This window comes from Barbus barbus, assembly GCF_936440315.1.
Source record: "Barbus barbus genome assembly, chromosome: 14".
Classification (NCBI taxonomy): Eukaryota; Metazoa; Chordata; class Actinopteri; order Cypriniformes; family Cyprinidae; genus Barbus; species Barbus barbus.
In genome coordinates, this window is record NC_136742.1 from 26,623,658 (window position 1) to 26,648,910 (window position 25,253).

A 25,253-nucleotide genomic window follows, 5' to 3' on the forward strand; every position below is an offset into this window, starting at 1 on the left:
ATGACATTTGGGCCAATCGCGTCGAAGCGCTATAACATTTCCAGCCAATCAAAAAGCGTGATTCTTAACATTTTCTTAACATTCGTGACATTTGACCAATGAGAGTACAGGGGGATGTCGACGGCACGCTTCCGCGCATCACCGCTAGGTGGAGGTGGAGGGGTCAGCGCTTCTAGTCAGGTGTCAATCAAATTGCCGAACCGCGCCGAAGGTGTACGAAAGAATGACATAATCCTCAGGGGGGCGTGTCAGAGGTCAAAAAAGTTCAGTACTGAAGTTCATGACCAACGACGATGAGCGTCATTGCCGTGGAGATCAGCATCATTTCACGGAGGACAGCAAAAATGTTTTATCAAATACAGCGGCATTACGGATTACGACAGGTAAGAAATTATAATCTAATTGCATACTTCTACATGTTTTAATTTTATTTTTAATTAGTTTTTAATTATTCTTTCAAAACTGTTTCATTGAACTCAAGAAAAAATGTCTGGCAAACAAAAAAAAATCGCATAAAGCGATGTCGGACGCTGGCGTCTTAAAAAGTTTGCCAGCACAGGAATCAAATGAGGGTAACAGGCCAGCTCCTCGACAGAAGAAATGGTTCGAGATTTATCAAAGGGTGAGTGAGTGTTTGTTGACTTGCATAATTGAACATTATCAGTATCTTTGTTTAATGTATTGGCATAATAAGGCAGTGGTGTAGTGGAGGGTATACGCAGGTATACGGCGTATACCCACTTCTTTATCAGTCGGCATTCCGTATACCCACTTCTAAATCCCCTCTGATGCGCACAATTCAGTAGTGTCCTGCATTAGCCAAATCACGACAGTCCAGCATATGAGTAACTAATCCAATCGCATGTGAATATGCGCAAATATTCTCTAAAAACATCCAGTAAAGACAGTGATGCGGTCAGGAATGAGACGTAAACACACTCATGCAGTGTATGTTTCATTTATACTCGAAGCCGGATATCCCTGAAACGGCCTCACTGAATAAAAAGAAACGTGAAGACAGTAAACGCATGATTGCGACATTATGGTTTGTGTGTGTTTTTCCAAGTCATCTACAGGTAATCAAAAACGGAGTGTCTATTTACACTAAGTGCAAATAGCCCATCTTGTTGGCAAAGGCTATTTACACTAACTCCGCCAACTAACGTGTGATTGAGTTAGTCAAGAATAAAAAAAGTTTCAATTTCAACATCAGTTTCTGTGGCGTAGATGGTAAGGCTCATGCTTTTTGACGCGATCGACCCGAGTTCGCGACCGCCTTTTGCCAAACATTTTTTTCCCCTTTTCAAATCTCATATTGCATCAGAAAGGCATTTATTTTCAATAAAAATGAAGGAAATAATCAAAAAGTTGAAAATAAAGTATCGGATAGGGTTAGGGTAGGTGTAGGGAGGGCTTTATTGTCCCAATAAGGTGGCATCATTTACACTCAGTACGTTATTATTGCGTACTGTTTTATAATGTACTACAATACTGAGGTGCAGATCATTGCCACTATTTGCAATAAGCAGTATAAATAGCAGAAAATCTTGCTATTTTAACAGTGTAAATAGAATCTATAGCTATTTACACTTAGTGCAAATAGCCGCTGCCAATAAAAAAAGCATCTGATTCTGAATAATGCAGTGCTAATCGATAGCATTTATTACACTTGGCAATAGATACAGTACTAGGCAATAAAATATAACTTCTGCCTTATTTTGTGATAAAAAATAAAAACAAAAAGTTATATATTAGGCTAAACAAATCATAAAACTCATTAGGAAAACTCTGGAAAAATATTAAATTATTGGTTATTGTCCAGCAGTGTATTTGATTTCTCAGCCAATTAAAAGCAAGTGGTAATAATAAATAAGCAATAATAATCAATAATAAAACCTGTCAATTACACAAAAAAAGTTATTATATTTCTAACTTCTTAAATGATTGAGAATCATGATTTTTTTGTTTGTTTCAAATAGGGATCACAATTCTCCCACAATTCTGAACAGACAACTAAACAAAATAGCATGTAATTTACTAGAGATTCTGACAAAATGTCAGTTGCTGCATTTATTTTAATTGCAAAATCTGCACCTCTTCTGTGGATAATATTATTTTCATAATGATCCTTACTCAAGTAGAAGTAGTTAAGTAACAGAGTGCAAATATTACTGGCCCATTTTGGAGTGAACTAAATATGCAAGACTATTTTACATGTCACTGTTTTTGACACAGGTAGTTCATCCTTTGCAGAGCTGCTTAAAAAAAAAAAACTGGGGGCATAAATTAACCTGTTAACCCGCATCGGCCCGCGGGCGGGCCGGAAGGGCGTGGTCGGGCGTGGTCGGACTTTTTATTACCTTTGTTTTAGAACAATATTCAATCAATTATCATTAACTATATATCATTTGAAAGCTAAAACACTCAAGATTAACGATGTGAGCTTGTTTTTGAAATCAATACACCAGAGAGGAAAGGGTTAACAGAAATGCTGAAAGACCGGCCATTTAAAATGAACAAAGCGAACCGCAGTACTCACGTTTGATCGCCAATAGCGCTGGTCAGCTCAGACTATTCCAAGACACACCAGCATACATTTCAAGAGAAGGGTCCACTCTTCAAAATGCATCCACTTTTTAATCCAAAACAACGAAAAAATAGGGGAAAACACGATAGATCCTCCTTTGTTTACATAAGCGATTCGAGTTATAGTTATCGATAGCGTCCATTTTCCAATAAATATCGATTATAATTCGTATTCCAGCTTTGAAACGCCATCTATTTCCAGCAGAATCGTCTCTTCCGAGTAAGAATAGCCCTCCCTCGTCTCTCTCCTTCAATCGCAGGAGCTGTTATAACCCGGGACAGTAAGCGCGTCCGTGAATGGGTCAGCGAGGTGTCAATCCGGACACATCACAATAGGGGTGTTTGAAGCCAGCCAATGCCTCGCCAGCACAGTTTTGATGGATGGAAGTGTTAGCCAACCACAAGGACGTTTAAAGTGATTGACAGTTTGAATAGTTTACGTAAGATTGTTTAGAGAATAGCTCGGCGTATTGTCCGTGTGTTTTCGTGCGCTCTCGGGTTACGCATGAAGCGTACAGATAATGGCGTCGCAGCGCTACACAGACTGGCTATCAGCGAACAGATGTTGTCCAAAGCTCACATCTGAATCTCTCCATCGTGGATCTTCGACTTGAGAAGTGTTTCTGTGGCGTTTGGTGGTGTTTTGGAGGACGTGGGGAGAAAAATGGCTAATTTAGTAGCCGAATACGCGCTGAGATCGCTGGGAAGCGTGGATAGCATTAGCACGTAAGTGTCTCCACCCTCCTCTTGAATGTTTATGTGTCTTTATCATGTATTTGCAGCTTTTGTTTCATGTTAGCTGTTTTAGATTCTAAAAATGACAACGGAGAGGGATAATATGAGGGGATTACATGAGTTTTGTTCGTGTGGGTGGGTGGGTGTGTTTGTTTGTGGGTATGTCCCGGTTATTGTGTGTGTGTGTGCGTGCGCGCGTGTGTGTGTGTGTGTACAAAATGTAAACAGTGTTGCAAGTTTGATTTGTTTTGCTTACACACTTTCTCACTCTTTTTCTCTCACTCTTCCCTGTCTTTTCAGAGGTCTGGTGAATCCAGATGGTCAGAAAAAAAAACCATTTTAGTGGCTGCTAGAGCGTCTTCCTCCACTGTAAATACTGTAAATAGTTTTTTTTTTTTTATTATTTAGTAATATTAGTAATAGTAATCTATTACTATATTAGTAAAATAGTAATATTCATAATATTCACCATATAAAATAAATAAAAAATACAAATGTTGTAAAAACAATGTATTTTGCATGTTTTGTGTTTTCACTAGTTCAAAAATGATCAAATCTGTTTTGGTTCACTGTTTTCATTATTGGAATTGTTCAGAATAAAGACTGTTTAGTTATGTTCAAATTCTGAAATAGTTTTGTGTTTTTTTGTGGTTTCATTGGTAGAGCAGTTCTGAATTGATATACATATGTAATATGCAGTGTCTTATGGAGTCTCTAAATAGCATTTTTGAAAGGATTCCTAGACTTTTCTTGAAATAAAATATCCAAATGACTTTTCCAAAGCTTTTCTTGAAATGAAATACCATAAAGATGTACTTTCTGTAAGTCTTTACCTATAAAAAATGTATTATTTCATATTTTATTTCAGGAAATATTTAGGCGTTTTTTTTCAAAAATGCCATTTGTAGACTAACCAAATGACTAAATGAGTCAGCACTACAAATGCTGTTCAGAAATAGTTTTTTATTGTGTGTTTTGGTGGGCAGAGCAGTTCTGAATTGATATACATATATGTATTATGTAGTTTTGACTCATTTGGACATTTGTTTACAAAGTGTCTATTTGGGGTCTCCAAATGGCTTTTTTGAAAGGACGCCTAGATTTTTTTTAAATAAAAGCTTACAGAAACTACATTTTTGGGAGTATCATCCTCAAATTTGAATCAAAACATGGTCAGATGTTCAGCTTTATCTTTATGGTGTTTTCAGGCCTTTGGCATGAAAGTCTCATCCATTTTTCCCTTAGTGAGCTTCATTAAAACATATCGCGAGTCAATTTCATGTATATTTTACCTTGTTTTACTCTATTGCTATACTAATTTTGAGTTATTATGACTCTAGAGTAACAAAGGATCAAGTGTCTAGTTTCAAACAACACCAGATTTTTAAATATAGACCTTAGGGTTCAAGAGCTACAGACATTTTTATTTGGTTATATCGTTTTTTACAAAATGCTCAAAAATAGGGGCGCAGGGTAACAGGTTAAGAGTATACCCACTTCTCCAGGCACCACTACACCACTGTAATAAGGCTTCAGTTCAAACATGTACCTGATCCCATTCATTAGAAAAATGTAATGTGATGGTTGTGTTATGTTATGGCGTACACCAAAGTAAACCAGATGTCATAATTGTTTATAGACATTTATGTAGATAATGTTGCAGGTATTTTGAGATTTATGTCATACTGTTAATGAAAAGCTACATTAAAGATGTTTGTGTACTGGGAGATTCAGAGATTTGAGAAGGTGGGGAAGGGATGGTGAATGAATGGGTGGTTTGAAGGTGTGAAATGTTCCTCTCTTGTTTGTCTCTCCTTTAAAGAGAGATGCCAGCTGTAACATTGTATATAAAATAAACAGTGACTCCTAGAAATTAATGTATTAATTATGAATTTAATACTCTGTTAAGGGGCTCACTTGTATGCATTACATTTGTTATTATGCTTACAGATTGAGAAATGTCCGATGCAGTCTCGTGGCCAGACAACCTTGCTTGGAGGTGTGCTGAAATGCATCTGTGGTTTTCACACTCCAAAGGTAACATTAAAGGATTAGTTCACTTTTAAAAAAACTTTTGCTGATAATTTATTCACCACCATGTCATCCAAGATGTCCATGTCTTTCTTTCTTCAGTCGAAAAGAAATTAAGGTTTTTGATGAAAACATTTCTCCATAAAATGGACTTCAATGGGACTCAAACGGTTCAAGGTACAAATGACAGTTTCAGTGCAGCTTCAAAGGGCTTTAAACGATACCAGACGATGAATAAGGGTCTTATCTAGCGAAACGATCAGTCATTTCAAAAATAAATAAAAAAGTTTGTTTTATAAGCACAAATGCTCGCCTTGCTCTGTTCTGTGATGCGCGTTCGTGACGTCACGTAATACGCAATGACGTGGAAAAGGTCACGGTTGACTTAGGCGGAAGTACCAAATCTTAGTGTGGCCAGGAGACCTTCTCAGGTTGAAGTCCAGCCCAGCGCAGCAGTGTCTAGTGCCTCAGTACCAAGCACCACAGTCTCTGTAAGTACTAGCATAATCGACATTGTATTTTATGAAGACACGTTCCATATTCCATTCTATCTAAATGATGAAATATTTTTAATACCAGAAGACCATTTTTTAATAAAGGAAAAATCTATATTATATAGAATAAATAGATTTCATACAAACTACCATTCAAAAGTTATTTTTTTTTTTAAGAAATTGATAGTTTTATTGAACAAGGAGGCACTAAATTGGTCAAAAATCTCAGTAAAGACATTTAATGTTACAAAGTCTATTTTCTATTTTGAAAAAATTATGTTAATTCTGAAAACACCTCTGTAATGCAGTTTTATTAAGCATCAGCCATTTTCACATTTTCAACTAATAGTAAAAAATGTTTATGTTCAAGACAATGATTTCTGAAGGATCATGTAACACTGAAGACTGGAGTAATGATGCTGAAAATGTGTTCTTGCCACCATAGAAATAAATTACATTTCACAATTTTAAATTGTAGTAATGTTTCACAATGTAACAATTTGTTATATTTTTTACTATTTTTACTTTATTTTTGATCAAATGCAACCTTGGTGAGCAGAATAGGTTTCTTTTATAAACATTTGGACCCCAAACTTTTAAACTGTAGTATAGGATTTAATCTAGGATGAGTTAAAGTTATGTTATATTTACAAAATCTATTATATTTCACTTCATGATTGTACAGACACCAGATCCCCAGAGCCACTGCAGATGTGTCCAGTCCTGCACAGCCATGCAGTATCGTCTCGGTAAGTAATTTCATATTCTGTTGGTCTAAACATTTTAAGTAAATCAGCTGTTGCCAGACATCTGACACAATTCTTAACACTTTGGAAAGAAATGTATCTATTTTGCTCTTTTCACTTAAAGTATGTCTAGAGATGTGAAAAGGCTCCCATGCCCTGAAATTTTGAATATGACTTTTATAACCAGTAGTTTCTTAAAACAAATGAAAAAAAAATCTACAATCAAAATATTATCATAATGTAAATTGAGTTGACTTGATACTAATTTACTAATTATAAACAATGTGTAGAAGTTAACATATTCATGTGTCAAAATAAAGAGAGGTTATTTGTAAAATGACAGAAAATTGTATTTTATATATTAAACAGAATTTCAGAATATTAGTTTTTTCGTTCCTTTTTTGGATGACAGCAGTGGATAATATAAAGTTATCAGTTTCTAATCACTGTAATACCAAAGGTATTCAAGTAAAAACTATAATTGCAATGATAATTTTATGTGAAAGAAGTGATGGATAAAAATAAAATGCTTATTAAATGAATTACCTTCCTTGACTAAATGTTTTGTCTTTTTTGTCATTATTGCAAGCTCCATTTGTAGTTCCACTTCCTTGTTTGTGGTCGGAGACCTTGCCACCAGAGGATCACAAGTGGATTGGCAAAAGGCTTTTCAAAATGGGATCCAAGGGAAAGCCAGAGCTTCGTGATAACCTCCAGCTCTGGTATTACCCACCACAGCCAGCACTTATCTATGATCAGGCTCCAGCTCCAGACAGATTCTTTTGTCATTCTCTTCTGCTGTGGATGCCATACAAGCTGTGGAGGGTCAAGATTCTCTGTCCCAATCCTGCTTGCGGACAACATCAGCTGACAGGAGGCGGTCCGCACAAAAGGGCACGGCAGGTTCTAGACACTGACAGAACATATAACATGGTCACAGAAACCCTCATCTGTACCAAGTGTAGAGCCTTGCATGTGCCCTGGAGTCATACCGTCCTGCAACAGCTAGATCTGGGCCATCGTTCTGAGTTTCAGGTCATCCTCACAAGGAAGTAAGTACACTTTCATTCCTCATCCAGTTGTTAGCCCATCATCACATATATATGCATATACTAATATAAAAAATCACTCAATGTGTCTACACCACCCAATGTGTTGACTTCCTCAATCAACCCGGGGTGATGCCGGTAAAATTCCATGAGCCCCCAGAGCTTTTACAGTGGTGCCAAGCTGCAAGTGGCTGCTCACCGTTTACAGCCAAGACATCCTGACAAGGCTGGATGAAATCCATGCAAGGATAACATCCACTTATGGCTCTGTCTTGAAGATGAATTCCTCTAAAAAGGTTAGTTGTGGATTTTTGTTTATTAATGCTGTTGTTTATATACGTCACTGTATCTGTATTTTACATGGTGTGATGTTTGATTACATTTACAGCGTAACTTCATATCATCTCTTATTACAGATCACCAAGAAGCTGGCTGGGACAGCGAGGGGAACGGGACTCTGGCTTACCTCTGTTGGCAACGAGTTTGGTCAGGTGCTCATAAGTGTGCTGACAGCCCAGGAAGGAGCAGGACTGGACATGATGATATAGACGGTCTGGTGAAAAGATACCAGCAGGCTGGTGTGGATCCACCTGCTGTGTTGTACGTGGACTGTGGGTGCTGCACCGAGGTGGGCGATACCAAGCTGAAAACCAGATTTAGAGGCTGGCCAGATCTCGTGATACGCTTGGACATCTGGCATTTTATGCGCAGGATTGCCCTGGGGTGTACAACTGATGCACATCAGCTGTACCCCATCTTCATGTCACTGCTATCAGCATGCATCTTTGAATGAGATGTGGCTGGTGTTTCTATGCTTCGCAAAGCAAAGAGAGAGCTGTTGATGTCCCAGGGTTGGCCTGCACTGACAGATGAAGATGTGAGCAAGCATCTGACCAAGGAGGAGCTGGCTCTACATTGCCGGAGGAGGACCTGTGGAGAAGAGACTACCATCCTTCTCCTTGAACGACTGCTTACAGAGCTCCTGAGCAGCAAGGGCAACGACCCCCTGGGTGTTTCTCTTCTGGACCGAGAAAGGATGGAGCACATCTGTAGTGTCCAGAAGAAGCATGTTAAGTGTATCCAAGACCCCCCTGGTGTTGCGCTCTATACAGAGACAGGGAGCTTAACCAAGGGAGGTGTGCTTCTGAAGACATAGAGATGTGCCAGAGACTCCACTTCTCTCGAACCCTTTCATTTACACCTGAACCGTTTCATCCCAGGTACGTCTTTGTCACACACACTGCGCATATGTACAGAAAGAACATTAAGTGTCTTTGTATGTTTATTTAACACTCCCTAAAACTGTTGTGTCTGTTTACAGGGACCAGTGCAAACAGTCTGACCTTTCAGATTTATTTGCTGGAGGGTCTACACAGGTGGAACCAGGATCGGGAGGCTGCTTGCCATCAGCTTTACGGAGCTACACGGGAGAACTTGTTCACTGTGTAAACAGCAGTTATGAAGAGCTGTTTGGGAGGAAAGTGGTCCCCATGTTTTGTCCCCCTGCACGTGACGCTGGTAAGATAATTTATTATTGTTAATTAACTTGGAATTTCTGTATAATCTCAGTCGATATTTTATATTTAAGCCTATAAAGTCTGCTGTATCTGTATTTTTAGACCTCTAAATTATCAGCATGATCAAATTTTTTCTTGAAACATGCCCTCTGTCATCTGATTAATATTTTCTATCAAGTAAAAGGCTTTTCAGTATAATTGTACAAACGTCTACCTTCAGCTCATACTTAACGTGTCATTTTGCTGTGAAATCTTTATTTGTTGACCATTTACTGTACTGAAGCAACTTTACTTAGGTTTACTTGATTCGAAAATTAGCGAGATGAAGATGAGGGCTTCTGTGACATCAGCGAGGATCACACCATTGCTGATCCAGAGGTTGTTCTGTCACCACCCTCCTCCACACTGACACTGGCTTCTTCCACCCTGGTCACCAGCAGTGACACGGCTGTACTGAGTTCCACATCCCCTTCATTGGTCCCTGACCCCACACTGTCTCCTTCATCACCTGGACCCTCAGAGACTGCTGTCTCACCTGTTCCCTCTGAAACGTCTGTTTCACCACTCCCCTCAGAGCCAGAGGATGCTGGTCAGGATGATGATGAAGAGACGGTAAGTGCCACTCCTCTGTATTTCTTTCAAATAAACTAGAATAATTCAAACAAGGATGGATCAACATCTACTTCTCACTACTGCTTTAAATCCAAACTTTGCTCAGATTTTAAACTAAAGTCATTAGTAGGCAACAAAGATGCATTGAGTCAAATCTCAAGTTTTATTTTGTTAGTGCTTTGTACTGTACAGATGTGTTTAACAGCTGCACATTGATAAACAGGAAAATAACAGAATCAATGGAACTAGTTATGGAACTATGCATCAAACAAATGTGATGAAAAAAATGATATTTTGTGCTTGTGTTTTTGAAAAGGCTGTTGACTACCAAAATGTCCCGGGATATCAACATGTGGACAGGTTGGCAGAATATCTGGTGGAGCTCCGGGGTCACACAGCCCTCAGCCTGACCAATCAGGAAGCCAACACCATAATTGCACTTTGGCAGAACCTGGATGACCGAGACAAGCAACGGGTGGTGTATGCAGCTCGACACCAGAAGAGACTGCTGAGTGGACGCTTCAGAGTACCAAAGACGCCCACTAAAACCCCTGGAGTAGAGAGCACTACCAGAAGTGTGCTGGGTGCAAGCAGCGCACCTGCTCAGTGGCCTGACTGTTGCCGTCTGGTGGAGACCATCTTCATCAGGCTTTGCACTATTCACCCAAGCCCCAAAAGTAAAGGCAAGGGATCACTGTCGAGATGGTCTCTGATCCTCCAAGACTACAGAAGGATAAGGCAGCTTGTACTGGGCAACAGCTTGGTGATGGGAAGAACGTCAGTGCAGCTGGTGGAGGTTAACCAGAACACCCTGATTCAGTGGTACAACAACAGACAGAAAAAGCAGGAGCTGTCTGTGCTGCTACAGGGCATTCAGTTGCCTCAGACCCTCCCTGAAGCTCAGGAACCTCTCCAGGCTGCCAAACGCCCACGGATTGAGCCAGAACAACCAGTGGAGCAGCACCAGTACAAGCTACCAGAGCGCACAGCAGGTCAGGCAAAGCAAAGGCAGACTTCTACTGGACAGACCCAAGGCACCAGCACAGAGTCCTATGTTGGTTACGCCATCAGCACCTGGAGCATCAGTGCAGATGGTACCCAACATACTTATACCAGCAGCACCAGGCTTCCAGGGTGTGCCAGTGTTCCAGGGTCTGCAAATGGTTCAAAGACTCCCGATGGTCCAGGGAATGCCAGTGGTTCAAGGTATGCCGATGCTTCAGGGAATCCCAATGGTTCAGGGGATGTCAATGATACAGTTACAGCCTACAGTTGTAGCAGTTTACAACCTGCTACACAAGCTGCCAGTCCCCAAGCCATGCCCAAGAGACCCTACAAGAGAACTGTAGAGGCAAACACTTGCAAGAAGTGCGGGCAGTTCAAAACAAGTGCAACGGGACATAGCCAGTACAGGGGCCGGGTGTACTGCCCACAGACTGAGACTGTTACAAAAGAACAGTGGTTAGAGGAAATGCGGCGAACCGTTCCCAAATAATGTATATATTTTTTATTTATTGTAGTGTTGTATATAGTTGTTTAAATATAGTTCACTATTGTTAATGTTTGTGTTGAACATTATTTAACTTTTAGTTTTTTAAACATTAATATTTTATTTAACTTTTGATTTACTGTTTTTAAACTCTTATTTAACTTTTCATTTAACTTATTTAGTGTTTTTGAAAACTTGATATTTACCGTTTTATCTCCCTTTTAATTTACTGTTGTTTGAATACTTATTTAACATTTAATTGAATTAATTTAATACTCATTACTGTTCTGTTGGCATAATTGTAAAATAAAAACAAATTGGCAAATGATTGCTTTTTTATTTGTACTTCCATAACACTATTTCATCAGTACACTGCAATAATAGAACATGTCTATAAAAATATATTTTGTCATTCTTGTCACAGACATTTTTCAGCATATTAATTACTATTTTGCATTTTTTTCATTAGAAATAACAGATTTGTGTCTTGAATGAATGTAACCTAAAAATTGCTTGGTCAGAATAAATATCAATACAACAACTACTAAATAACTAATAATAACAACAAAAACATATGTTCATTTTATTAACCTTGAAACTTCCTTTATTTAATGAAATTAACAATATTACAAAAACTGGACGTTTTTGTATTATTAAAGAGACATTTTTATTTAGTTTCCATTTCTATATTTTAATGATTGTTGTCGCAGATGTGGAAGTCCTAGTGGTAATAAATGTTTATTTAGTTTTAAATATGTTTAAAATCTGAATGTGGGAATTGCAAAAGACTACTTGCGCACGTCAGCTGGGGCAAAATAAAATAAAAATTTTCTCGAATATTTGATTCAGATTGTTAAATCGTCACATTGAAAACAACGAACATACGTTAAATAGATTATAAACAGTAAATTACTTTTTATTGAAGATTAATATTTACAAGGGTGGAGCGCACCACGTGACTTGTAAGGTTACCACGTGTCACGGCGTCATGTGACTGTGAGTGGTTCCTGCTACACGGTAATGATCAGTAATCAGAAAGGACTGCTGTATCTGTGCGCAATAATTTATGTCCTAGTTTAAGATATGGGTCGTGTGCGGGTTTGCAGAATCGCTGCTACTGTTGTTTCTACTTTCGTGCTGCTTCAGTGTGTGTTATCAGCGGTGGAGTCGGATGACAGCCCATGGTACCAGGATCTGTGCAGGTGAGGTCTTTAATAAATAAATAAACCTAAATCTAATCATTGCTGGGAAAGCCTTATGGATATCATATAAACAGCTGTCAAGAAAGAATTGTGTGTGTGTGTGTTTAAATATGATCTAGTTTGCTTTATATATTTGGTTGATAGTTGTGGCCTTTAGCCTGGGTGCATCTAGGTACCTGGACTTAATAAAATCATAACAGATACTTTGTCTCACCTGGGACAAAGAAATGCATTCATTTAGGCACTGAGCTGGTTTTAGATGATGTCATATAACCAACAAATTCTGATCATGCAAATGGATTCAACTCTCTGTGTGTGTGTGTGTGTGTGTGTGTGTGTGTGTGCAGTTACAAATGGGAGGCCATTGACCAAGACAGCAATGTAAGATACACTTTGAAGCTCTGTGATTCGTCTCCAGACACAGAATGTGGGAAAGAAAGTGCAGTCTGTGCCCACAACCTTAAGAGTGGCCAGCTCCAGTCAGTGGGTAAGTGCAGTGCATCCATGTGCCAATATTACACCATGCACACCAAACTGCAACAGCAATATTCATAAAACAAAAGCATAAACGTGTACACTGCTCCTTTTTTTTTATAATATAATATACATTTTACACTTAATGTTAATTTTGTCAATTCCCAATGTTTTTCTTTTTTTATAAATTGTCAGCTTTCTTTCATGGGATACTGATTATTGATTACAAAATTGATTGGCTGTTTGATTATTTGATTAGTTAGGATATACATTGACACTATCTGTGAGAGTAGCACTACTTTCAAGAAAACAATTATCAGATTCTCTAAATTCTTATTAGTTGGGTATTATTGTTGTACTGTCTCTTTGCCAGTTTTAATTAAGAAAAACATATTAGTTTTTTATCAGTTTTTAATTATTTTTTATTATTTTTTTTCATAATTTGCGTTAATAATGCAGCCTTAATGGTCCTAAAGTAGATTTTCTTTTCTTTATGCAATGCATAATTTCTTATACTCTAACATTCAAATAATAGTCTATGAGATTTTTAAATATATTTAATATATGCTCACTAACTGTGCATTCACACCGGCGCCGGCGAGAGCGTCAAAGTGGCCGGAAGTCATTAATTTTCAATGTGAGCCGGTGCCGAGGTCCGGCGAGAGTGGCGCGTCTTGGACGGTGAGGGCGTCGAGGAGAGTTGAAGTCAGGTCAACTTTATGGTAATGAGCTATGACGCGGTTGGGCGGCAACCAATCGGGATGTAGAATCCTCCGCTTGAGAGGGTTCCAGAGAACACAGTCCTGTGAAATTTGGTTCCGACCACATTAGTTCCCAAGCATTTTCACACTGGAATGCTTGTTTTTCAGCAGAAATTAAATTCATTTGCTCAAATCAACACCAATTTGACCAATTGCATTTAGGTTACACTTCAACCAGGACAGTTTGGAATGTAGGCTGCGCACAAATTAATATTAATTAAAGACCTAGGCTAGTAAGTCTCCTGTAAACTGCATTAGACTAACTTAGCACTTAACCATGAACACAAAAACACCACACACATGGCTTTTTTTGGTTTATTTTGTTAGCAAACATGTAACTATAAGTTCTTTCCATCGATCAATTTCTTACTTTCACAATTAAAATATTTCATGAGGTTAACTTATACCCTACTTGTGGTCGTTCTGCAAAAGATCAACCTGCTTGTTTCCTTTAAATACAAGACCAAGCGCTCGATCGTCAGAGCGTCAACGAATCTTTCTACAGCGTCGCTGACAGGGCAGCCAGATCGAATTTTGACGCTCTCGCCCGCGGCGGTGTGAACGCACAGCAAGGCTGCAAAAATACTGTAAAAAGATAATATAGTTATCTGGGGAAGTCGTGGCCTAATGGTTAGAGATTTGGACTCGTAATCCAAAGGTTGCGGGTTCGAGTCTCGGGCCGACAGGAATTGTAGGTGGGGGGAGTGAATGTCCAGCGCTCTCTCCACCCTCAATACCACGACTGAGGTGCCCTTGAGCAAGGCACCGAACCCCGGGCGCTGCCCACTGCTCCGGGTGTGTGTTCACGGTGTGTGTGTGTGTTCACTGCTGTGTGTGTGCACGTTGGATGGGTTAAATGCAGAGCACGAATTCCCAGTATGGGTCACCATACTTGGCTGAATGTCACTTCACTTCACTAGTTAAATTATTTTTCTATTTAAAAGAACTTTTCTGTTTTAGTTTATTTTAAAATGTAATTTATTCCTGTTATCCAAAGCTGAATTTTTAGTATCATTACTCCAGTCTTTTACTCATGTGATCATTGTCACATGATCCTTCAGAAATCATTTGAATATACTGATATGGTACTTGGGAAACTTTTTTCTTGTTGTGGTCCGTGTTGAAAACATTTGTGCTCTTTAATATTTTTACTGAAACAGTGATACATTTTTTTTCAGGATTCTATGATGAATAGACCATTTAAATTAATGACATTTATTAGAAATAGAAATCTTTATAAATTCTAAAATTACATATGTCTTTTACTATACGTGATCATTTCAATGCATTTTTGCTGAATAAAAGTACTGAATCATTTAAAAAATACTGAATGACAATTTTTGAACAGTAGTACATGTACGTTTAAATTTTCTCCTGTTTTTCATTTATACTTAAAGTGCAATGTGATCTTAACATGTTTTCTTGCAAGATTCACTCTTTAATCATTTAGGTCATGTGATAAATACCATTTTCTGTTGATTCAAGTCACCCCAAACACTTGGTTGGACAAAGAAAGACATTTTATTGCTTAGTTTGGATATTCAGGTTAACCATTAAAACTCTTTAAAGGAAGTATGCTAAATACTTCATGTTTTGTCTTCAGAGTAGATAAAAGCTATATAACTCAGGGCTGTTATAGCACATGGACATTGCTCTCATAAGCGAGAGCTGCATGACGGAGCACAGACAGAGCGCTTGTTTATTTGGTCTTATCCAACTAGTCAGCTGACCTCCATATGACACAAACCTATCAACTGAACACCCCTGACCAAAAGCGGCTCTGAATTAACTGTGAGCCCCAGATTTAAATAGAGGGATGCATTTCACCTGTCAGAACAAACACTGGAGATATGTTGATGATTGAATCTGCTTGCTTATATTCATAATGAGTGGCTTTCAGCACTGTTACATAGAGTACAGAAGTTATTTTGTACCTTAGTAAAAAAAAAACATCCAAACACCATTGTGTTATGTCTATTTATATAGTGTTTCATGCTGGGTTGACTCTGGTGATTATAGTCGTACTGGTTCTCAGTGTCACACACTTTTGGTGGTTAGTGTGTATTCGTTATGGGGCTTTCCGGCCCATTAATGTGTGCTTCACACAATATCGTTAATGCATCTGAAAGTGTTTGCATTTATTTTAGTGTGTATACACTCGCTCACATATCCTGGTATTCGTTATCTCGTGTTCCTGCAGTCATATCTTTGTGTTCCACAGTAAGTAGGTCAAAGTTATCTAGCAGCAGGTGCAGTAGTACAATTTGATAGTTAGAAAAATGCCTGTTTTGGAAGTAAGTGACAGTATTTAAATATCAGTAATTAATTTTCAGGCTACACCACGGACAATAAATCATAAGTGTTAGTCCTGTCACATTAACTGTATTTGCTGTCTTAATAAAAGTCTGAAGCATATGCTACACTTACTTGGGGTTACAACAGGCTGATTAAGTCGTGCTTTATTCTCAAAACTATTTAACACATCCTGAACAGAGCAGTTGTATGAAAAACAGAATTGAGATTTACTAGACTACTGTTTTGTACGATACTAATTTCAGTATGCCGTGTACACACTGTGTGCAACATGCATTTTTTTAAATTCTTGGATAACCAAGAATTGGCATGTTTATGGAACCGTTTATCATATTGTTGAGTTTTTATTAGGTTGTCTTCTCATGCAGTTTGTTCCCATGGGTTGTGCACTGCTAGAATTTTGGCCTATGAACTTCTAACCTCTCCAGATCACATACTGTAATATTTTTACTTTGTTGGGTAGCACACAGACATTTACTGAATTGTATGTGCTTGTAAACTTTAGTTAACTTGGGTTTTGATAACATACTTTCTTGAGCTTGACTGTGCATTGACAAGTGGTTCTGATTGCTTCTGTTGTCCTCATTTGTAAATCGCTTTGGATTTTTAGCGTCTGCTAAATGTAAATTTGACTTTCTTTTTCTGAAATCTGGCTGCATATAGAGTGAGTTCAGCTATTACAGTAATTTCCGGTAGTTATTGTAATAACTGTAGTGTGTTACCATCTTGCTGAAAAACTATTTCAATATCACAAAAGCTTATGTCCTATTTCTCTCAGACACACTGACTGCTGTGTTCAAACCAGGTCTTTTTTTCCCATAGGTGAGCTCTCCTTGCGGATGGTCTCGCCTGCTGTGCTTGATTTCAACAGCTCGAGGAAATGCGACGACAAGAGCCACAACATTCAGAGCAGCATCACCTTTCAATGCGGCAAAACTATGGTGAGCTTTCCTCTCTAGCATGCACTGTTAGTCAGTGACTCCTGTGAACAGAGTGTGACATTTGCAAGGCTGTTTATTTCCTTCCACCATCTTCTGAGCAAGAAGAAATGACACAAATGGTATAATATTGAGGCAAAGTGAAAGTAGGTGTGGCTGATCTATCTATCTAAATGTGCTGAAATTTACCCCTAAATATAGATTATTTTTCCTAAATGCATATTTCATTTTACTGCAGTTCTTATGTGATGGACAAAAAAATTAAGGTCGTTTTGATGCAAAATTATGGTTTACTTTATATTTGAATTTAATTTGAAAAAAAGTAATATATTTATAAGCTAACATTTATTTTCAGTTACATTTTCATTATTTTCAGTAATTTTCACCCCGTGATGCAGTCATTTTTTTTATCTTTAAAGGGCACACCTGAGTTTGTTACCGTCTCTGAGTGTGTGCATTACTTTGAATGGAGGACGTATGCCGCCTGCAGACGTGATCAATTTAAACCACATAAGGAGGTGAGTAAAGGTGATGAGACTTGATGACAGTTCTGTTAGTGCGTTTACATGGAGGAAGGTGTGAATGCTTAAGTGTGTGTGTGGCTGTTTCAGTTGTTCTCCGTCTCAGAAAGAATTAAACTCATCAGTCATGAACACATTATTTTAAATCATTCATTGAAATTCTAGACCTGAATAATGCCTAATCTGCATAAAGAATGATTAACAATAACATTTTTACACTATTGTGAAAATCACATTTATTGGTTTAGCATTTATTTACTTATTTTGGAATAAAATTAGTTTATGTTCAGTTTCTACATTTGAGGGAAACAACTTTTTTCCTATTATTTTATAATTATGCTGTTAATGTAAGCACCGGTCACATTTTCATGAAGTGTAATAAATGGATGTTTTAAGATATTCTGCCTAATATCTTATTTATGCTACCTCAAACAGAGGAAATGGCTTAAGCTTCTGGAAGTATTTTTTTTAACACTGCTCAATGCATTATTTGTGTATCTCTTTTTAAAGGTCCCTTGCTATGTCTTTGACTCGGATGGAAAGAAGCATGACCTCAACCCGCTGATAAAACTCTCAGACGGCTACCTGGTTGATGATCCAGATGATGAAATTGACTTCTACATTAATATATGCAGAAGTCTAAGTGAGTTACTGTGTAAACTCTTTTTTTGGACACTTGTTTTCAACAGTTTGCCGCCCAGTCAACAAACATTCTGATTATATAGCTGCTTTATCACACAAAACAATCTGCAAAGTGTCTGAGCAGGTTCTTATGTAAACAGCTGAAGCATGTGAAAGTGCAATGCAAATAACTTTAGATGATGTCTGTCCATCCAGACCGTGCTGGAAGCTCCTGTCCCGAGGGATCTGCCGCCTGTCTCACCTCTGGCAAAGACTCCTTCGACATGGGTCAGCCTGTTCATCAACTCGAGCTTCTCTCCAATGACAAGTATGTGCTGATTTAATAGCTAAATAGTTAAATTAGGCTGATCCTTTAACAGTACCATTCAAACGTTTGCGATTGGTACATTTATGCTCACCAACAGTAAAAACAGTAATGTAGTGAAACATTATTATAATATCAAATATTTGTTTTCTATTTTAATTAATTAATTTAATTTAATTTAATTTATTCCTGTGAGGCAAAGCCGAACTTTTAGCAGCCAATACTTCCGTGTCATATGATTCTTCAGAAATCATTTCAATATGCAGATTTGGAGCTCAAGAAACATTTTTTATTATCAATGTAGAAAACTGGAGCAGTAACTGATTTTCTCTTTTTTTTTTTTTTTTTTTTTCAGACTAAAGCTGCGATATGAGGGAGTCAAAGAAGGCCCATCCTTCTGTAATGGCCACAGTCCGGCAGTGACGATTACATTTATTTGTCCATCTGCAAGGCAGGCGGTAAGAAGATGCCTAGTTTTTTATCTCATTGCAGTATATCTGCTATACTCGGTCATCTCACAGTTTTCTCAATGGTTTATCAGGGAAGTAACCCTAAGATGATCAGCAACTCGAACTGTCGGTATGAGATCGAGTGGGTGACTGAGTACGCCTGCCACAGAGATTATCTGGAGAGTCACAGCTGCAAACTGACCAGCGAACAGCACGACGTCTCCATTGACCTTACTTACCTGACGCACAGCCGTGAGTTAACTATTAGTTTAGTAAGAGGAAATTATGTAAATATTGTTTCTGTGGAAAGAATGAAGCAGTGATGGATTTGATATGTTGTTTAATGAGTAAGTGATTTAACTGAATAAGCCATACATATCCCAGTGATATTATTAAAAGTCATGTACATTAATTGAAATAAAATATTAGGTAAAAATTAAATGAAATTAGGGTTGGGCGATGTCTACCAAATTGGCATCAGATGATCTCTACAGTGAAACATCGTGATGGACGATGACATCGGGGGGTGGGGTTAGGGGTGTGCCCGAAGCCTGAATCCGTATGCAGAAACGCACGGAAAACAAATAACGCATTCTACGGAGCCACTAAAGGGACATGGTTAGCCGCTTGCTAGCAGTAGCCTGTTACATTACAGTACAATAAAGTTCACTTACCACATACACAGAGTAAAGGAGAGATGGCGAATGATTTGCAGATACTGAACACCACTGACAAACATCTAATCTTGTAAAATGTGTGGTAAGTACTGCTGCTCCGCAGTATAGAGTCTGTGTGATCACGAATCTCGAAAGTGAAAGTAAAATAAGAGCGCGCATTCGAAAGCGTTTTCAGTGCCCTGCATATTAGTAGCGGCTCCCTGATGCCCGCAATTTATATACAGTATAATTACCTAATGATATAATTGCAAGAGAAAGTATTTCTTTATTTATTCCCATCTCATAGGCCATTTATTCCCCTTAGGGGTTCCTTAGTACACTTAATTTCCTTTCCGAACATGGAATTGAGATGCGGCGGATTGTGGAAGAAGGGGTGGGGAAGGAATCACACTGATACCATGGCATATTCATTTACTGTGGAATTTACATGTTACTTCATCGTGCTTCAGAGATGAAAATGTCTAAAAACATGATATTGGTACTGTACCATGTCCAAAAAACCAAAGGCACGACATTGGCATGGTGCTTGGTTGTAATAGCGTGGTATTTCCATCATACTCTTTTTGGTGTGGTACATTTTGGTACTTTTTTGTTACTAAGATGTTTTTCCCACTGAAGGTAAACTAGAACAGGAACTTTGGGAACAAGTATAGTAACAATTCACTGTAAACATCATAAAACATGCATTAAGGTGTTACCAGGACTTCATACAGTTTAGCAAAAACAAAAAACCCTCCAATAACAAGTCCATACAGTTGTGGTTCATCCTTGATGTGATCGAGTACTTATCAAATATAATGCTTTACCATTTGTCATATTTCTTTATCCTTAGCTACTGGCAATCCCTATATGGCTGAGGCCAAAAATGGTCAGGACACCTATATCTTCTATCTGAATGTTTGTGGGGAGACCAACGCTGGACAGTGTGGTGATGACAAAGGTTACGTATCTGCCTGCCAAGTCGAAGACACGGGTGATGGGAAGAAGATTGCTGGGAGGTTCCAGAACCAAACTCTTAGGTTCGCCTTAACTCGTGTTACTGGTTTACAGTAAAAATTTAACCTGAAGAGCAGTGGTAACCCTTTTCTTTTTTATATTAAGATATTCAGATGGTGATCTCACGCTAATCTACCCAGACGGCAGCAAATGTAGCACTGGATTCCAGCGCATGACCATTATTAACTTTGAGTGTAATGCAACGGCTGGTGAGTGACGCAATGACTCATCTTATAGCAACTCATGAAGTCACGTGCTGATGAGAGCACAGCGCTGCTGTTTTAACCCTGATTGAGGAAGTGTGACATAGTGGATGAGAATCAAAAAGAAGGAAATGCAACAATGTGACCTAGATGACTGTTTCATGTAGGAAATGTGGTTTTCAAAATGTTTTGCTCACAGCTGACTTGTGGTTTGCAGAGTATGGCCAGCCGGTTTTTACGGGAGAGTCTGACTGCACGTATTACTTTGACTGGCAAACAGCGTACGCATGTGTGAAGGAGAAGGAAGACCTGATGTGTCGAGTCACAGACCACAAGAAGCGTTATGATCTGTCGCCTCTTACGCGTTACCCAGGTAGAGATGAGCATAATGATTGTGTTCTGGGATGTGAGGTCCAAGATTCATCATGAAGCCTTGAGGCTTGATTTTTTTTTTTTTTTTTTTTTTAAGTTACTTTCATGGTTTATTTTTAGTTCTAGTTGATTCATTATTTATTTGATCAGAAAAGCTGGAAAATTGTGAAATTACAATTTAAAAACTTTTTTTCAAGATGTAATTTGAAAGAAATTGTTGTACTTAATATTTGTGTGAACAAAAATATTAATTCAGCATATAGAAAAAAAAACACTAAAAATAATTACCACTTTGTCTGAGGAACATTAAAGGCTAAGTCAAAAAATGTTAGTGGGAAAGCTCATTTGAAAAAATAAAAAACCTGTTTTCTTAAATCTGAAAGTTTCCATAAACGTCTCAAAAATTTATTGTAACAGCATCTTATTTTGCTTATTGTAAATGTTGTTTTCTCAGAATCAGAGGGATCTCAAAACTGGGAGGCTGTGGGCACCAAGGCAGCAGAGTCTGATAAGAAGCGCTTTTACATGAATGTTTGTCATAAAATCATCCAAGACGGGGAGGCCAGATCTTGCCCTGAGGACGCAGCAATATGTGCAGTAGGTCAGTGCACCATTAGAGATTATTTCCTAGATATAAATAAAACCTTTTATCAATTCTATCTTACTCGGGACATTTCATTCTAACCCAAATTTTCTTCTCTTAGGAAACGGGAAAACTATGAACTTGGGCAAATTCCTGATTTCTCCGCAAAAGGCAGCAGGGGGTGATGACATAAGACTCATTTACACTGATGGAGACAAATGCGGGGAGAACATGAAAGTGAAAACCATCATCACTCTGAAGTGTAAGCCTGGAGATGTTGAGAGCGCTCCAGTCCTGAGGAGCATGTCCAGTGATGGATGCATCTATGAGTTTGAGTGGTTCACCGCTTCAGCCTGCGTCCTCTCGAAAACAGAAGGCGACGACTGCAAGGTGGAAGACCCACAAGCAGGTACAGGACAGTGGCGTTGTAGTTTTATTTATGCACTATTATCAGAGATGCACATTAGTGGTGCACATGCACGGCTTGACAGCTGTTAATGCACAGTCACCGTTTTAGATAGCATAAAAAAAAGCATAAATCTTGGCTGTGCGCTTCTCGTTTGACAGCAAAATGTAAAACTGGCATTTCATTCGCTGACGCGCTTCACTTACGCTCTTCACTTGGCAGCGCTAAAACCAGCAGTGCATATACTTACTTACCGGCAACCCGCAAAAAAAAAAGCTTGCTTATTTTATCTTTGAAAATAATGAAAATTCCTAAAAAAATATCAAGTAAAAAAAAAAACGAAAATGTTAATATTAGCATTGTATTTTTAAGTGTACTATAAAATAATTGTATTTTTAATACTCACGTTTAAAATATAATAGTATTATCACACTCTATTTATTATTTGTTTTATTAAAATACAAAATAAATGAAGTGCATTAATACTAGTATCACTATTATTATTTATTTTATTTTTATTTATATTTAATGCGTCACACTGTGCAGTGTGAGCACCAAACCAAATCTCCAGGTGCTCTAATAAAAAAAACACAAAACTGATTTATGTGCACCCCTGACTATTATGTAATTTTTATCTATAAAACTTATATATTTTCAGTTTTCATTTAAATTATTTTATTTTAGTCATTTTATGTGGTTTGTTTTAAAAATATTTATGTATAGCTTTAGTTTATTTTATTTCCGTTTTAGTCATTTTAGGGCTTCACCAAACTTTTTTAACATTTTCGTGAAGTTTGTTTTAATTTCTTTTCATTTCATTTTTATTTCAGTTATTGAAAATTATTTTTAATACTTTTTAGTAAACTACACTGGTTCAACATAAAATGACTGTATCTGTTGTTATAATTTTGTATAATCTGTATCTTCTCTCATACCAGATTATTCCTCCATGTGAATATTTTTCTATGCAAAAACACTCCTATATTGTGGTTATTTTCTTTTAGTTTGTTTTTGTTTTAGTTTTTAATTTAACTAAACTACAGTAAACTAAAATTTAACTTATTTTATTTCATTTGATTTTACAAAAATGTAGTTTGTTTGTTTTTTAATAATTTTACTGTACACTAATATCTAATTATTTATAAAACATTCTGCTTCATTATTGCGAGGATGTGAAGCCTAGTGGCTAAAGGCTGGTTATGGTGTTTATTTGCCTTTTATTGGGCTGCTTTTAAATGTGCTGCTTTTTCTTTGCAGGAATTTCATTTGACCTTTCCCCGCTTCGGAAACCTAGCGGAGGTTATTATAACATGTCCGTTGACAAGTATGATTACTTCATCAATGTGTGTGGCAATGTGAAGGCCGCGCAGTGTCCAGAAACAGCAGGGGCCTGTCAAGTTGACCAGAGGTAAGTTCACTTTGGTCATTTTCGTTTAACAAGGTGTAATGCGACAAGTTTATTTTGTCTTCACTAGAAGTATGATATGAAGCAACGAAATCTCAGCCAATCACAACATATTTGATGTTTAACATGCGGCTGTGGAGTGCATAATTTTAAGATCTTGCTGTGGGTGATGCTAGCCTTTTTTTGTTCCATCTCTGCAGCGGCACAAGCTCTTGGAAACTCGGCGAGTTTAACTCCAAGCTTTCTTACTATGATGGCATGATCCAGTTGACCTACAGAAACGGCTCTCAGTACAACAACAAGCAGCACACACAGCGTTCCACACACATTTCCTTCCTCTGTGACCAAGAGGCTGGTCCAGGCAAACCAGAGTTTCAGGTATCGCACCTGCTTCTTTGTTCTGTTCGTGCTGACTGTTAACACTCAAATATATTTTTAGCCTCTAGTCAAGTAATGCTACTTCAGCATAAAGGGCTTGTGTGTTAAGCATTTTTTTTTTACTTGAGGTTATTCCTATAAGTCTTGTGTCTTGTCTGCAAACCAAAAATGTCCTTCATTTATGAGCATTTTTCTGCAGAAAGAAGATGAGTACACTTATAACTTCAAATGGTACACTTCCTACGCCTGTCCTGAGAGACCACATGAGTGTGTTGTGACAGACCCCAAAACTCTGCAGCAATACGACCTCTCCAGGTTAGCTCAGCTTTCACAAACGACTCGTATATCCTAGAGAAATGATTATACTATATTACTAAATATTATAGTTTCATTTTAAAAACAAGTTTGGTGCCACTATAGCTGCATAAATGTCACACTTATCCTTTAGTTTACTAAATACTTATAAGTAAGACTTTTAAATATAATACATGACTAAATGTAAATGTAAATACTTTCTCCATCTGCCATTTGATTGAACAAACAAATGGTCCCATCCCAAACTCATGTCATTGGTTGAGCCAATGTTGCTGTTCGGGATGGTTAAACATGTGCTATGTTTTGATAGTGCCATTCTTTGTGGGTGAATCAACCTTTGGATGGCTCGTATATGTCTCTGTATATTAAATTGAAATAGGATTCACTATTTTAAGATCGGGAAATTAATGAAAACATGACCTTTTTATAAAAATGTGTCCTAATAAATGTAAATTGCAATCAAAAAATTATAAAAAAAATCTTGAGAAAAAATGATTAAATGTAATAAAATCTTTATATTTAAACAATTTCCATAATCCTTTAATTTACTAAATAAATTATGTATTTACATGTTACATATATATTAGGGATGCACAATATTGGATTTTGCCGATATCCGATATGCCGATATTTTTCAACCCATTTTGCCCGATACCGATATATTTCCTTTTGTTTGGATGCAACACCAAGTCTTTCCTGTGCAGAAAATATAAGCAAAATATTTTTAATTTTGGTTCATTTTTAACAAGAACTTATTTGTTAGAATTAAATAAACAATAATGAAGGATTTTTGACAGTACATTGAAGCTTTGAAAATAACTATAAATAAAATATATATTAATCGCTGCATTTTTTTCTCCCAGGAGGATGCAGTGTTAACCCTAACATTTTGTTTTAAGATTTATTTAACATTTGTAGATGGTCTAAAGCAAAAGAGTTGTAAAAATTCTGAAAATCTTTTAGAGCTTATGATTTGTTTAAAAAATGTTACACATTAATGAATAAATCGGTATATATAAAATTATTTAATTTACAAGTGTCATTTTTATTTTTCA

At 37.5% G+C, this 25,253-nt stretch overlaps 2 protein-coding genes across 3 annotated transcripts in view; both read left to right on the top strand.

Annotated features, from left to right (window-relative positions):
• The first annotated feature begins 267 nt into the window (after window positions 1-267).
• LOC306880563 (uncharacterized protein) lies at window positions 268-11,586 on the top strand. Of its 2 annotated transcripts, XM_079434168.1 has the most exons (10): window positions 268-383; window positions 482-622; window positions 5,272-5,843; window positions 6,532-6,595; window positions 7,182-7,314; window positions 7,409-7,937; window positions 8,058-8,861; window positions 8,963-9,159; window positions 9,477-9,770; window positions 10,087-11,586. In XM_079434168.1, exons 8-10 carry the CDS (start codon window positions 9,100-9,102, stop codon window positions 11,263-11,265), a joined length of 1,533 nt encoding a protein of 510 aa, XP_079290294.1. In that variant the 5' UTR covers window positions 268-383; window positions 482-622; window positions 5,272-5,843; window positions 6,532-6,595; window positions 7,182-7,314; window positions 7,409-7,937; window positions 8,058-8,861; window positions 8,963-9,099; the 3' UTR covers window positions 11,266-11,586. The 2 variants fall into 2 exon arrangements, with proteins under 2 accessions (XP_079290294.1, XP_079290293.1); XM_079434167.1 differs by having other exon boundaries at window positions 5,272-5,358; window positions 7,182-7,937.
• Window positions 11,587-12,239: 653 nt separating this feature from the next.
• Window positions 12,240-25,253, top strand: part of LOC306880691 (cation-independent mannose-6-phosphate receptor-like) — a 33,576-nt gene continuing 20,562 nt past the window's right edge. Inside the window, exons 1-16 of the mRNA XM_079434405.1 lie at window positions 12,240-12,461; window positions 12,809-12,948; window positions 16,832-16,950; window positions 17,367-17,465; window positions 17,979-18,111; window positions 18,306-18,417; window positions 18,770-18,872; window positions 18,956-19,115; window positions 20,373-20,559; window positions 20,642-20,745; window positions 20,957-21,112; window positions 21,566-21,712; window positions 21,816-22,103; window positions 23,358-23,508; window positions 23,706-23,883; window positions 24,083-24,198. Coding sequence (XP_079290531.1) covers window positions 12,343-12,461; window positions 12,809-12,948; window positions 16,832-16,950; window positions 17,367-17,465; window positions 17,979-18,111; window positions 18,306-18,417; window positions 18,770-18,872; window positions 18,956-19,115; window positions 20,373-20,559; window positions 20,642-20,745; window positions 20,957-21,112; window positions 21,566-21,712; window positions 21,816-22,103; window positions 23,358-23,508; window positions 23,706-23,883; window positions 24,083-24,198 — 2,312 coding nt within the window. The 5' untranslated portion in view covers window positions 12,240-12,342. The remainder of the gene's footprint in view (window positions 12,462-12,808; window positions 12,949-16,831; window positions 16,951-17,366; window positions 17,466-17,978; window positions 18,112-18,305; window positions 18,418-18,769; window positions 18,873-18,955; window positions 19,116-20,372; window positions 20,560-20,641; window positions 20,746-20,956; window positions 21,113-21,565; window positions 21,713-21,815; window positions 22,104-23,357; window positions 23,509-23,705; window positions 23,884-24,082; window positions 24,199-25,253) is intronic.

Bases quoted from the DNA above. Each gene is read 5' to 3' on its own strand.
- LOC306880563 (XM_079434168.1), top strand. From the start codon at position 9,100: ATGAAGAGCTGTTTGGGAGGAAAGTGGTCCCCATGTTTTGTCCCCCTG. The intron at 9,160-9,476 runs GTAAGATAATTT...TTCGAAAATTAG, and splicing joins TCCCCCTGCACGTGACGCTG to CGAGATGAAGATGAGGGCTT. The intron at 9,771-10,086 runs GTAAGTGCCACT...GTTTTTGAAAAG, and splicing joins AGGATGATGATGAAGAGACG to GCTGTTGACTACCAAAATGT.